Source organism: Trachurus japonicus, chromosome 8 (assembly GCF_045865225.1).
Source record: "Trachurus japonicus isolate A0001 chromosome 8, Traja_1.0".
Classification (NCBI taxonomy): Eukaryota; Metazoa; Chordata; class Actinopteri; order Carangiformes; family Carangidae; genus Trachurus; species Trachurus japonicus.
The window spans coordinates 25,551,229-25,563,884 of NC_140914.1; the positions used below are offsets into that span (position 1 = coordinate 25,551,229).

At 43.2% G+C, this 12,656-nt stretch overlaps 1 protein-coding gene across 6 annotated transcripts in view; it reads left to right on the top strand.

Annotated features, from left to right (window-relative positions):
• LOC146983406 (microtubule-associated serine/threonine-protein kinase 1-like) overlaps positions 1-12,144 on the top strand; it is a 51,100-nt gene extending 38,956 nt beyond the window's left edge. For 3 of the 6 annotated variants that reach the window (XM_085784955.1, XM_085784953.1, XM_085784957.1), the window contains 14 exons: positions 826-964; positions 1,133-1,265; positions 2,125-2,290; positions 2,386-2,487; positions 3,342-3,464; positions 3,861-3,970; positions 4,112-4,272; positions 5,066-5,325; positions 5,441-5,665; positions 5,763-5,992; positions 7,203-7,325; positions 7,441-7,574; positions 7,695-7,882; positions 8,536-12,144. In XM_085784955.1, coding sequence (XP_085641081.1) covers positions 826-964; positions 1,133-1,265; positions 2,125-2,290; positions 2,386-2,487; positions 3,342-3,464; positions 3,861-3,970; positions 4,112-4,272; positions 5,066-5,325; positions 5,441-5,665; positions 5,763-5,992; positions 7,203-7,325; positions 7,441-7,574; positions 7,695-7,882; positions 8,536-10,184 — 3,743 coding nt within the window. In that variant the 3' untranslated portion in view covers positions 10,185-12,144. Of the gene's footprint in view, positions 1-825; positions 965-1,132; positions 1,266-2,124; positions 2,291-2,385; positions 2,488-3,341; positions 3,465-3,860; positions 3,971-4,111; positions 4,273-5,065; positions 5,326-5,440; positions 5,666-5,753; positions 5,993-7,202; positions 7,326-7,440; positions 7,575-7,694; positions 7,883-8,535 lie in introns of all 6 variants that reach the window. The other 3 variants (XM_085784954.1, XM_085784952.1, XM_085784956.1) reach the window with 1 other exon arrangement.
• The last annotated feature ends 512 nt before the right edge of the window (positions 12,145-12,656 follow it).

The following is a 12,656-nucleotide window of genomic DNA, read 5'->3' on the forward strand; positions in this document are numbered from 1 at the left end:
TACGGTGCTGGTGGTTGACAAGTGGGGAGAAGACTAAATGATTACAATTCATCCTGAGTGGAGCATAAATGTCTGCACCAAATTTTAGGGGCAGTCCATTCAGTAGTTGTCAAAACAATTCACTTCAAACTATGAATGCGAACGTCACGGTAACACTGCATTGTTTGGGGGCGGTGAGGGGGGGTCCTTATTCCAAAATGGAGAACTGTTCTTTTTTTTTCTTTTTTTGTGTGTGCGGGTGTGATGGTTTGTCTGTGGACCTTACTGCACCTTTGGTTTTGTTTTTTGTTTTTTATTTTTATCTAAATAGATATCTTCACCTGAATGAAGTGTGAATACACATGAATTGTCATGTATTGTCTGTCTGTCTGCGTTTTTTTTTTTAATTTTTAATTTTTTTTTTTTTTCATGTTGGCATAAAATGAATTTTTAAAAAATGAATGAAAAACATGGATGTCTATATCAGATCCAATCCATCCATTAATTGTTGAGATATTGCAGGCAGGAGTGTTTGATTGACATATCCACGAGCCTTTCTGTTAGCATATGGCTAAATATGTAGAAGGAATACTATCTTATTAAAGGCTAACTTACTTCATGGATGAATATTCTATAGGTTGCATGGTTAGATTAAATGTTGAGTTGTGTGATATACTCATGTACTGGATGACTGTACTCCATGATTGCATTGTAGCGTTCTGTTGTACATGTGGCATTCATCTAAATGGAAGCTGAAATGCTCTTGGACAAACAGCTACCAGGAGACATTCATGTTAATGGATAATGTCAGCACAAGACTGATCAAATAATGCATTGTGCCGGCAGGTGGAGACTGTGCCACTCTGCTGAAGAACATCGGGGCTCTGCCTGTGGAGATGGCGCGCATGTACTTTGCAGAGACGGTCCTAGCGCTGGAGTACTTACACAACTACGGCATCGTACACCGTGACCTCAAGCCTGACAAGTAAGACGGAGTTAGTTTTTCTAAACCAAACTGTTGCAAAGGGATGATGCAAAACATGGCAACTCACTGCTTGCTTTCATTGCTATTTATTACATTCCTACTTCAAAACGATATCCTGTGTGTAAAGATTATATAACTTGGGCTTAACTTTTCTGTTCCTGTTCTCAGCCTCTTGATTACCTCAATGGGTCACATCAAGCTGACAGACTTTGGCCTGTCTAAGATGGGTCTGATGAGTCTGACCACCAACTTATATGAAGGACACATAGAGAAGGATACCCGGGAGTTCCTGGATAAACAGGTATTACGAAGGCAACATGAAAATAGCACAAATCCAGATTAATTTGAAGAAACTCCTAAGAAGAGCATAGCCAAATTTTACATTTATAATTTGTTTAGGTCACTTAAATCTACCAACAATGAGCAAAATGAAAATGAATTCAAATTATCAAAACAATATATAAATTATAACTTGAAATTGTCTTTTTGGCAGCGCTACACTGTAGACAGTGTGATCCAAGCAAAGTTGAAATATGAAACGTCCTTTGATGTCTTCATTTCTATGCAAAGATATTCCCTGTCATTGTGTGCCAGGCATTTCTGAAGCATGAAAAAAAAATGAGGCCATTAACAGTTGGCAGAACAATAGGCCAGTATTTCCTCAGTTATTCTAATCATTTCTCTTTTTCGGTTAGGTTAGTTTCCTCAAGCATTTCATTTGGTGCTCACGCTTTGAATCGAAGCCTCATTGTTTCTTTGTGTGTGCATTATGCCAGCCAGAAATCAGCATTCAGCGTTCAGTGCATACCCATCTGCACATGAAAACACTCACCGGGGCTTTCATCTTGTCTTGGCATCTCTGGGGTGATCTTGTAAACTTGGCATAAATACGCATGCTCCATTCATATGTGCCATCCGCTTAGCGTTAAGTGTCTGCCACTCAGCCAAGATATCATTTTCAACAGCTCCTACAAATAGAAAATTAACTCATCTGATTAATGCTTTACCAGCAGGTTTAAGATCATTTCAGAAATTACAGATTTCACAATACTGAAGATAAATAAAATGTAACAAAGTGTTGTTAAAAATCTGGACAGTGTTGCATGTAGTTCACATGAAGTCTAATTAACGACTAAAGAAATCAAGTAATTCTCTTTAAGGTCTGTGGGACTCCAGAGTACATTGCCCCCGAGGTTATCCTTCGTCAGGGGTATGGGAAGCCAGTGGACTGGTGGGCGATGGGCATCATCCTGTATGAGTTCCTGGTGGGCTGTGTGCCGTTCTTTGGAGACACACCAGAGGAGCTGTTTGGACAGGTCATCACAGGTAAGACGGGTATTTATAGGTTTGTACACCACTAACAGATTTATTTTCTGTCTTTTATTTTTCCCACACCAAAAATGTGCTTCTGTGTGTTGCAGATGACATCGTCTGGCCAGAGGCCGATGAGGCTCTACCTGTTGATGCCCAGAACCTGATCTCCTCCCTGCTGCAGACTAACCCACTGGTCCGACTGGGCACAGGTCAGTCACCCACTGCAGTCATTTCAGCTTTTTATTCCTTAAAACCTGGTCATTTTAACTCCTTTATCAAAATCATGTATTTTGTTCCAAATGTGTCCATTTAAATTAATTCTAAGATGGGTCAATTTGGGTTTGGTCAAATTTGAACCATTAGTTATCTACTTCAAGTCTTTGTCAATTATCTTTGGCTAACTATTTAGCTACTAGCCTATTATTATAATTCACCTAGCTAATAATTTTAGCTGTTTATCCAATTTGAACTGTCTGTTTCCTGTTGCTACAGTATGACAAAAATATGATCTATTTCAACTATTTACAGTAGCATTATCCATTACCTCTCACTATTTCAACTGTTTGTAATCTTTAGCTTATGTTTCAACTGTTGTTTATACATTACTTTTAGCTAACAGTTTTAAGAATTTGCATTAGCAGCTACTTTTTTTTTTTTTTTTTTTGTTAATTGTTCACACATCACCTTTTACCTTACTATTCCAACTTTTTAAACTTCATTTTATCTCACTATTTCAACTATTTGTCCATTATGTTGAGTGTATATGTTTGAAACATCCATATAGACTACTCAACCTATTTGCTAGCTAGTTTTCACACACCCTCACTTTAGCGGCTGATGTTCATGTGTCACAACTGAACACAAGGATGTGTTTTTCTTTTAAGTGAATCATAATTTATATATTTTCAGCTCCATCGCCATCTTTCCCAACCACTTTTTGCAATTGCAGACATAGTACCCCCTGGATGTATTCAGGCTACCCCTGGCTGGGCATCACTGACCTAGAATGCAAACTGTCTCACCCTTCACATACGCCTCTCCTCCTCTTTCCTCTGCCCTCTAGGTGGTGCTTTTGAAGTGAAGCAGCACGCATTCTTCGCAGAGGTTGACTGGAACAGCCTGCTGAGACAAAAGGCAGAGTTCATCCCTCACCTAGAGTCAGAGGAAGACACCAGTTACTTTGACAGTAAGTCTGTCTGTGGGACTGCGGGGTGCTCTGACCACAGATCCCCTTGAGCTTTGAAAGTTCATAGTCATCAGAACAGCTCAGGGTCTTCTGGTTCTTACATTCTACCACGATTAACACTGAAAATACAGACAGACACAGTTAAGGGCATAATGTGCTTTTTTTTAAGGTTTAATTGTGTCAATTCAGCATGAGCAGGAGGGGGGGGGGGTCTGTCTGAGTTTGCTTTTTTAGGGAAAGCTCTCAGCACACAGTGACTGCTTTCATCTCACTGAACACAGGCCAGTGTCAGTATCTAATAACATGCATTAGTATAAAGAATGAGATCAGCAGAAGGGAAAGAAAGGAAGATAATGCTGCTGTTCTCTCATTATCTCATTACTGCTCCCCCATCAGCCCGCTCTGAGCGCTACCACCATGTGCATTCATACGATGAAGATGATACCAACGATGACGAGCCTGTGGAGATTCATCGCTTCTCATCTTGCTCCCCCCGCTTCAGCAAGGTCAGACCCGGCAGATGTGTTAAAACTGCCTCGGATTGTATTTGAAATGTTACAACAGCAATGACCGCTCATCGGTCTGCATACATAACAATACAATCGGTGTGCAGAGAGTTTGACTAACTTTTTTTTGTGAACCTAAAGGTGTACAGCAGTATGGAGCATCTGTCCCAGCTGGAGCATAAACCCCATGGTGTGACTCTACGGGAGCACAAGGTCCCCAGGGAGGAGCGCATGGCCAAAAGAGAGAGCCTGGGAAGTGTCACCCTCAGGGACAAGAGCTGGAGGACTGGATCTCCTGAGATGTAAGTGCAGCCTGCAAAAAGTGGAACAGTAGAACATAGACCTGGTGCGTTACTAGAGAAAGAGAAAAATTCTAGAGTAAACTCTCTTTTTAAAGGTATAATATATAGGAATCACCCCCATCTAGCGGTGCGGTTGCATATCGGAACGTATTCTTGATGTTGCATTCACGTGAAATCGGGCAGACGTCAGACAGACAACAGACGCTGCATGTAACAGGATAAACAAGCGTCTATGTAAACAAATGGTCCGCCAGCACGAGGCAAAACAATACAGGCGTGACAATATGTTGTCATGGTGATGTCGTATTGTTTACCTGACCCACATTTTACCGTCTTTCTCTCGTCTAATAAAATGACATCCGGTTCGTTTGCTGACGGCCGTCTGCCTGACTGCACCTGAATACAACACCAGTGCCTCCGTCCTTCCTCACACTACACAGTGGTGACAGTTTTAACAGGCGCTACCTGGAAAACTTTCTCCCCGAGCCGACAGCTCCGGTGAGTTTCCGTGGTTACCTACGGTCACGCTGCCACTGAACGTAAAAAAATGGCGATGCAACATGGCCGCCTCGGTTCGGTGCGTCGCCCACTTATGTATTTGTAACGACTTGTAACAACTAATTCTAAGGTACGAGAAAGCTTTCATTTGTATGTGGATGTGATTCAACTTCAGTGAAATACGTATTTATGAAAGCAATATTTGATTTTTACTAATAAAAAGCCAAATAAGTTACATACTGGGGCTTTAAATGATTTGATTCTAATCTCTTGGTTGTTTGTTTTTCTTTTCCAGGAAGCGCTTGTCCTGCTCTGAGTCCTCCTTCTACGAGAGCGACTCTAGCCCACCGTCCGGGGCCCGAAGACGCTTTTCCGCCCTCATGGATACACACCGCTTGGCCTCCCCTCTGGAAGTGGACTCTGAGCTGCCGATATCCAGCAGGCAGCCTCCGGTGAAGACGAGGGGGACTTCCCTAGAAGGAGCCATGGGTTCCACCCCCTCTCAGGGTGATCTGAGAGCTTACCTTAAAGACAGCAACGGGCACACAGCTGGAGGTAAGAAGGGACAAGGCAGCACAGCCTCACTGAGCACATCACATCACATTGTGAGCCTGAACGTGTGTTTGCAGTTTTTTTTACGGTTGGGTTTTATGTCTCTACTGTATCACAGACAAGATCCTGAGACCTGCTGAGCCATCGCTGCCTCTGTCGGGCAGTGCCGGCGTTCTGGGGCTTCCAGAATCACAGGGGCCTCGCGGGGCCACCACTGACCTGGTGCTGCGGAGAGTTCGCCACCAGCAGCTCTCGGCTGAAGGGGAAAAGCGCAGCTCACGACCAGGAACCAAAGTCATCAAATCTGCTTCTGCTACGGCTCTGTCTGTCATCATTCCTGCAGGTACAGGCACGTATTGAATTGCATTAGCTTATTAACTGTAAAAAAAAATATTTAATTTGATCCTCTGATGTGATTTTAACTCTATCACTCTCCACAGTGGAGCAGCACGGTGCTTCCCCTCTGGCCAGCCCCATGTCTCCTCGCTCCCTCTCGTCCAACCCCTCTTCCCGGGACTCCTCTCCCAGCAGAGACTACTCTCCGATGGTCAACATCCTGCACTCTCCCATCACCATCCATCGCTCGGGGAAGAAGTACGGCTTCACCCTCCGAGCCATCAGAGTCTACATGGGAGACAGTGACGTCTACAGTGTACATCACATGGTCTGGGTGAGTGAACAGAGCTTAGAGCGTAAACAACTCCTGGTGGCTCTACTTAGCAAGCTACTGCTTCTACTAATTATAAAGATGTACTTGATTTATACTGCATGCAATGCTTCACATCAAATTGTAATAAAATAAAACATTAAAAACAAACACAAATCTGGAATTCAATAAAACAGTGAACATGCAACTAAAGAAATTAAATCAGCTTCCAGATAGAGTCAGTTAAAACAGGGCTGCTGTCTGCAGAGATAAATGCAGATAAATAATAGATAAATAACAATGGATGTTACATGTCAGATGTTTATGGGTAAGTTTTTCCACAATTGTGATCAATAATAATAAAAGGCTGCCTCTCCAGACTCCTTTGTCTTAATTGTTGGTACATTTAAGGCTGCAGGGTTTGATGGGCTAAGGCTAATGTAAGGGACATGGAGAGAGACATAAGTGAGTATGGAGATGCTAAACTATTCGGTGCCTTGTGTACAGGCATTAAGACTTCAATCAATGCAAATGCAGATACAAAATGGGTCTGCTTGCTTTTTTTCTTTTTATTAAAAGCTCAGATTTTTGATTAAATTTATTTTGTTTGCCTTTTGTTCCTCTTAGAATTATACTTATTTTAGCTTTTACTTATAACTAGAATATCATATTTTACATCATCTTGTCTTTGACTGTGCCACATTTGTATGTATAGAGCACAGGTTGAAGGACCAAATGTAAACACACAGAGACTGTTCAGACCCAAAAACCAACAGATCAACTGACAGGCAAAATATCCAAAACACTGGAACATGTTTCAGAAACAGAAGACCAGAACAGTAGGGTGAGAATCAACTGAATCACTATACAACACTGACAATATGGCCCAGGGCAGTGGAAAGAGAGATGATGCAAAAGCTGACAAAGCAAAAGGGGAAATGAGAACAGGTGTGTAGGTGGGCGGGGGAGGTCTGGTGACAGAGAGAAACAGGAAAGCCTGAGGGCATCAGCTGTGCAGGTGGAGAATTGCAGGACCATGACAGAGTGAGTAGGAGCATATGTGAAATGGAAAAAGGAGAGGAGCAAGTAGTGAGCCCTGGGGAACACCATGCTGAGGGTGTAATATTGCAGTATTTGATGCTTGCAAACAAACGTAGGAAGAGTTTCCAGAGCACCATTAGAGCTTTTATGTCTAAATGGTTAATTCTGTGTCATTAATTTGCTCTGATCACAGCATGTGGAGGAGGGAGGTCCGGCCCAGGACGCTGGACTTAGTGCCGGTGACCTCATCACTCATGTGAATGGGGAGTCAGTCCACGGTCTGGTCCATACAGAGGTGGTGGAGCTCATCCTGAAGGTGACACTTATCTATCCTTCTGTCTCTATATCCAAATGAAGTATTTACATTTTTGGATATATATTAAATGTACCCATGAAGTAATATTGTCCGCATACATAAATATAACCTACAGAGTGGAAACAAGGTGACAGTTGCAACTACTCCCTTTGAGAACACCTCGATAAAAGTGGGTCCCGCCCGCAAGTCCAGCTATAAATCCAAGATGGCGCGGCGCAGCAAGAGGACGGGGGCCAAGGAGGGACAGGAGTGAGTTACTGCAAAACAGATTTCATTTCATCACAAAACTACACACTCCTCTATGTTTCCTATGCATGTGTTTTCCTCACAATATCATCTTCTTCTTTTTTTAAATGTTTTATCTTTCAGGAAGAAACGCAGCTCCCTGTTCAGAAAAATCACCAAGCAGTCCAACCTGCTCCACACCAGCCGAAGCCTCTCCTCCCTAAATCGCTCGCTGTCGTCCGGAGACAGTCTCCCAGGCTCCCCCACCCACAGCCTCACGGCCCGCTCGCCCACTCAGACTTACCGCTCCACTCTTGAATCTCCTTATCTGGGTTAGTATAAAATCCCTAGAATATATGTGACCTTCATCTGGTCCTAAAAATTTATTAGGGTGCTATATTTTAGAAACATGGGCTGCATTAAAGGCTTCTGTTCTGTTTTATTACATGGTTTCTGGAAGTGTCAAGAGTGTCTAGGAGGGTTTTTTTAAATTATTATATCCGAGACAGGTTTGATTATGATAATGATGATGATGATGATGATGATGATGATGATGATGAAATTCTTTATTCAGTCACATCACATAATAGCTACAAACATTATCGACAAAATAGTGACTGAAAAGACACAGGCAAAAGCATAATGCTTATATTAATGCCTGTCCTACATACCAAATGAAGCTACCCAGCATTCTTACAATATGAAAAACAAGCAAACAAACAAACAATCATACATAAAAACAAAACTAACCCAGAAAAGACTGGAACCAATAAGGTTAACAGTTTTTAAATATATAATAGTAAAGAAATATTTAAATATCAGAGAAAAAAACAAACAAAACAACAAATTTAAGCTACCCAGCATTCTTACAATATGAAAAAAGAACAAATAAACAAGCAAACGAACAAACAAACATACATAAAAGCAAAACTACACCAGAAAAAAATCTGAAACCAATAAAGTGTATTTTCTCTGATCTCCACAGGCACTTCGTCTCAGAGCAGCTCCCCAGCAACCAGCACCCCCAACTCCCCGGCAGCGTCTCACCACATGAGGCCCAGCTCCCTGCACGGCCTGTCTCCCAAACTGCACCGGCAGTACCGCTCGGCACGCTGCAAATCCGCCGGCAACATCCCTCTGTCCCCTCTGGCTCACACCCCGTCCCCGACCACCTCCTCTCCTCCGCCCCTCAGCGGCCACACGGTAGGAAGCTCCAACACCACGCAGATGTTCCCCGCCAAGCTGCACTCCTCGCCTCCCGTCGCCCGCCCTCGTCCCAAGAGCGCCGAGCCGCCCAGGTCGCCCCTGCTGCAGCGGGTGCAGTCGGCGGAGAAGCTAGGAGCGCCGATCCTGCCGTCCTCCTCCTCCTCCTCCTCCTCGCCCTCCCCTCTGACGGGCGGGGTGTCGTTACGCAAGCATAGCCTGGAGGTGACGCACGGAGACTACAGGAGAGAGTCTTTCCACTGCGAGCACAGCCTGCAGAGTCTGTTGGAGATGGAGGGAGAGAACGGACCCGCTCCTCCGTCTCCTTCATCGTCTTCCTCCCCTTCTCCTCCGATGGGAGGAGACATGGGAGGCCTGAAGCCCGTGAGGAGGCTGGGGAGGCAGGAGTCGCCGCTCAGCCGCGACACGCTGATCACGTCAAGAGAGAAAGACACTCAGACCACCACCGCATCTGAGACCACCGGCTCACAAACCGAGAGTGTAGCAACTAAAGCCGAGTCCAAGACCAGTAAAACATTACCCACTGCAGCGGTTCCAAAGAGTGCACCTGCAGTGGACACCAAGGCTGGTCCAGCACCGCTTTCTTCCACTACAGTGACCAAGCCGAGCCCTGGGGACAAAGCAAGTGCAAGTGCAAGTGTTTCAAGCTCAGAGGCGACAGCGACCAAGAGCAAACTCAGTGAGAAAATCTCAACTCCACCTCCATCAAAGATCCAACAACCAGAGAGTAAGCAGCAGCAGAGTGCACAGACTGTGAGTGGAGCTGCAGCTGGAGCTCAGGAGAAGACTGAGGAGAAGGCTAAAAGCGCTGCAGCTGCAGACAGAGCCAGCGTGCAGAAAGCATCGTCTTCAGAGCCGCCCAAGCAGCGAAAAGGCCCCGAGGCAGGAGAGAGAGGAGGCATGAGCGGCGCTGATAAACCAACTGAGACCACCAGGGTCAAAGGTCCCGCGCCTCCCGTCCCAACCCAGGTTCAAACCCACACCGCAGCTCACGTGCAAGCGTCCGCCAGATCCAAAGCAGAGAAGGTGTCGAGCAGCTACCGCGGGGCCAAGGAGGAGAGGGCGTACTTGGAGGTCCTGGAGGAGAATCCCATGTCTCCTTCCTCTAACGCAGCCTCGCCCTGCTCAAGCAAGTCTCGCCCCATGTCCCCGGGGGATAAGGCCAGCTTTGTCACCCAGCTCACAAGCGTGGCCAAAACAGTGCTCGGGCCTATTAAAGGAAGCTCACAAGAGGGCGCCAAGGTAAAAGACACCTCCAAGTCCAGCGAGGAGAAGCGAGGAAGCGCGGCAGGTAAAGCAGAGGCTTCGTCTGGGAGCGGACGGCGAGGGGCTCAGACCGCGACCTCGGCCGGCGCCGGGACCGCTCAGTCTGATAAAGGAACCAGCCGGAGCTCTAAGCATCATTCGTGATACGAGAGCTTCTGAAAGAGTCAGACTCTCCCATGTAATGCCTTTATCTGTAGCATCATCCTGACATATCATGACTTAACATGACTTTGAATGAAAGGGAGACATCAATAAATGCCTGAAGAAATAACACCAAATAGATGACATGTGACATGTAGACACATAAGATGTGAACAAAGATGCATCAGCAACTGTCGGAAACCGTGTGCACATGGTATCATAATGTAGGCCTGTGTATGTACTGTACGTTTATCACAATGTGTTGTATATAGTTAAAAAAAAAAGAAAAGAAAAGAAAAAAAGAAGCAGATGTCTTAATGCATGTCTTACATTGAACATGGAAAAAGAAAGAATATTTAAAAAAGAAGGTGAAAAATATAAAACAGACCTTAAAGGTAGTGAACACTGTGAACAACATTGCGACAGACCACGTCAACTTGCAGGATTCTGTTATCAACGGGCATTACTCCGATTTCAAATCAGCTCGAGTGCCATCATTTAGCTCGTACACACAACACAGTACAACGTACGTTTCCTTTACGTTCATTTGCTAAAAGGGATCAGGCGCTGAAAGATTAGTCTTGGACCAAGATACCAAAACGCTTGCAGTGATGGAATCAGATCTGTTTAAGGGCTGAATTTCAGTGGGATTGAAAGAAATAGACTAGATGAACTTGCACAGGGACACTATGCAATGTGCTAATGTTGCCAGTTAGTTTATTTCCTTTTATTTGTATGTTTTTAGTGTCCCCCAAATGACTAAGTTTACATTGTGCTCCAGGCAAGAAGAGAAGACAGAGGAAAAAGGTTGCAATAAGCCAAGCAAGCGCATTTTGTTTTAAAAGTTGTCTCAATTGATCGTAGTGAAATGTGCAATTATCCTGTATATTTTAGGCTATTACGTGAATACTCTAGTGTGTTCAGAGTCTGGTATAAGGAAATGAAGTGTGTAAAGATCCATAATGAAAGTAGCACTCACGGAGAGTAGGCTAGACATGCTCTTTCACTCACTCTTTTCTATTTATGCAGAAGAACAGTTTATTGTATAATGTTACCTGTGAAGAAAGTGCCAGTGTCTTTATTTAGATATGATGTGAGTTTGGTTTCTTTTCATTTTGTTTACACTTTAATGTATAATAATATGCAATCCATCAGTGCCGGGTTCCATAAAACTGAGCACCCTAGTCAGTGATATTGTAGACTACACAAAGTCAGGAGTAGATTTGTTGAGAGCATCATAGTGCTGAGGTCGTGTTTGTTCTTGTGTATTACAGCAAAATCCTCATAGTTTCGGGACCCCAGGCTCTGAGCTGTCTCAGACTGCCACCTTGTGGACGACGTCACATGACACCAAACCCTGAGATAGAGCAAGAGATAGGTGTATATCCACAGTCCGTCTGACATCTCCTGCCTGTGCATAATTATTCTGTTGATGAACACACTTAGAGAGTCTTTGTCTGTTATGATGTAGTGGTTTAAACAGACATGAACCCCATGTTTGGACATTAAACACCAGTGTTTTGTGTGTGATGTGAGGAAATTTGCACTTTATTTTGTGTCAGATACTTTTATTTACTTGTCATGTATATTTATTTTATAATTTTTCTATTTATTAAACAGTTTTTTTTTATTTATTCCAATGTTTTTACATGTCATCAGTTGGTGAATTTCTGCTTTACTACAGAAATTAGTTATTTATGAATTTTACATCTAGCCTGAGAAATCTACCAAATCTGTGCAGATGCTCTGTTCTGTGCAGTTTTGACTTCGACCATTAGTCTAAAGTTGTAATATTGCTGTCATGTTCATCTTTGTCCAAGTGTTTTAATTTTTTTTTTTTTTACGACAACTATCCGTGACCGTTGTTGTTCATTACATTGCTACATATTTACTAGACACTGTTGTGAAAAACTGATGCAAAAAAGCCTATAGTGGAGAAATGTAATAAAATGCAGCAAAACCCCCACTGTTTGTTGATTATTTAAGGTATAAAGTTTTAATTGAACAAATGACAGCAAATAATGCAAAGGTGGAGATGGAGGTAATACACCACAATGGATACAGAGATCCTTATAAAGATATTTAACAAAACAAGCTACATTGTTTAATTGTATTGTTTGCAATCTTCTTAAAATACAAAGGAAGACCCAAGTTAATACTGTAGAACTCATTGGTATTAACAAAAGAAAAATTAACCAGACTGTACATGATGCAATGATTCATTGATGAATTGATAAACTGACATCTTTCTGAAATGGTCAACAAAGATCGCTATACTCAGTAAACACCTTGTCAACGAATTATCACAACAAAAAAACATTGATAATGGAGCGCTGGACTAATATTATTTTAATTTCAAACTTAGATTTATAAAATATTACTGAAATCGAATTAATCATTCCTCTGTCTGAAAGTTCCACCTTGTACCTTGGACCCTAGTTTTAAATCTAGTTTTAAGACCATAAACGCGACAGT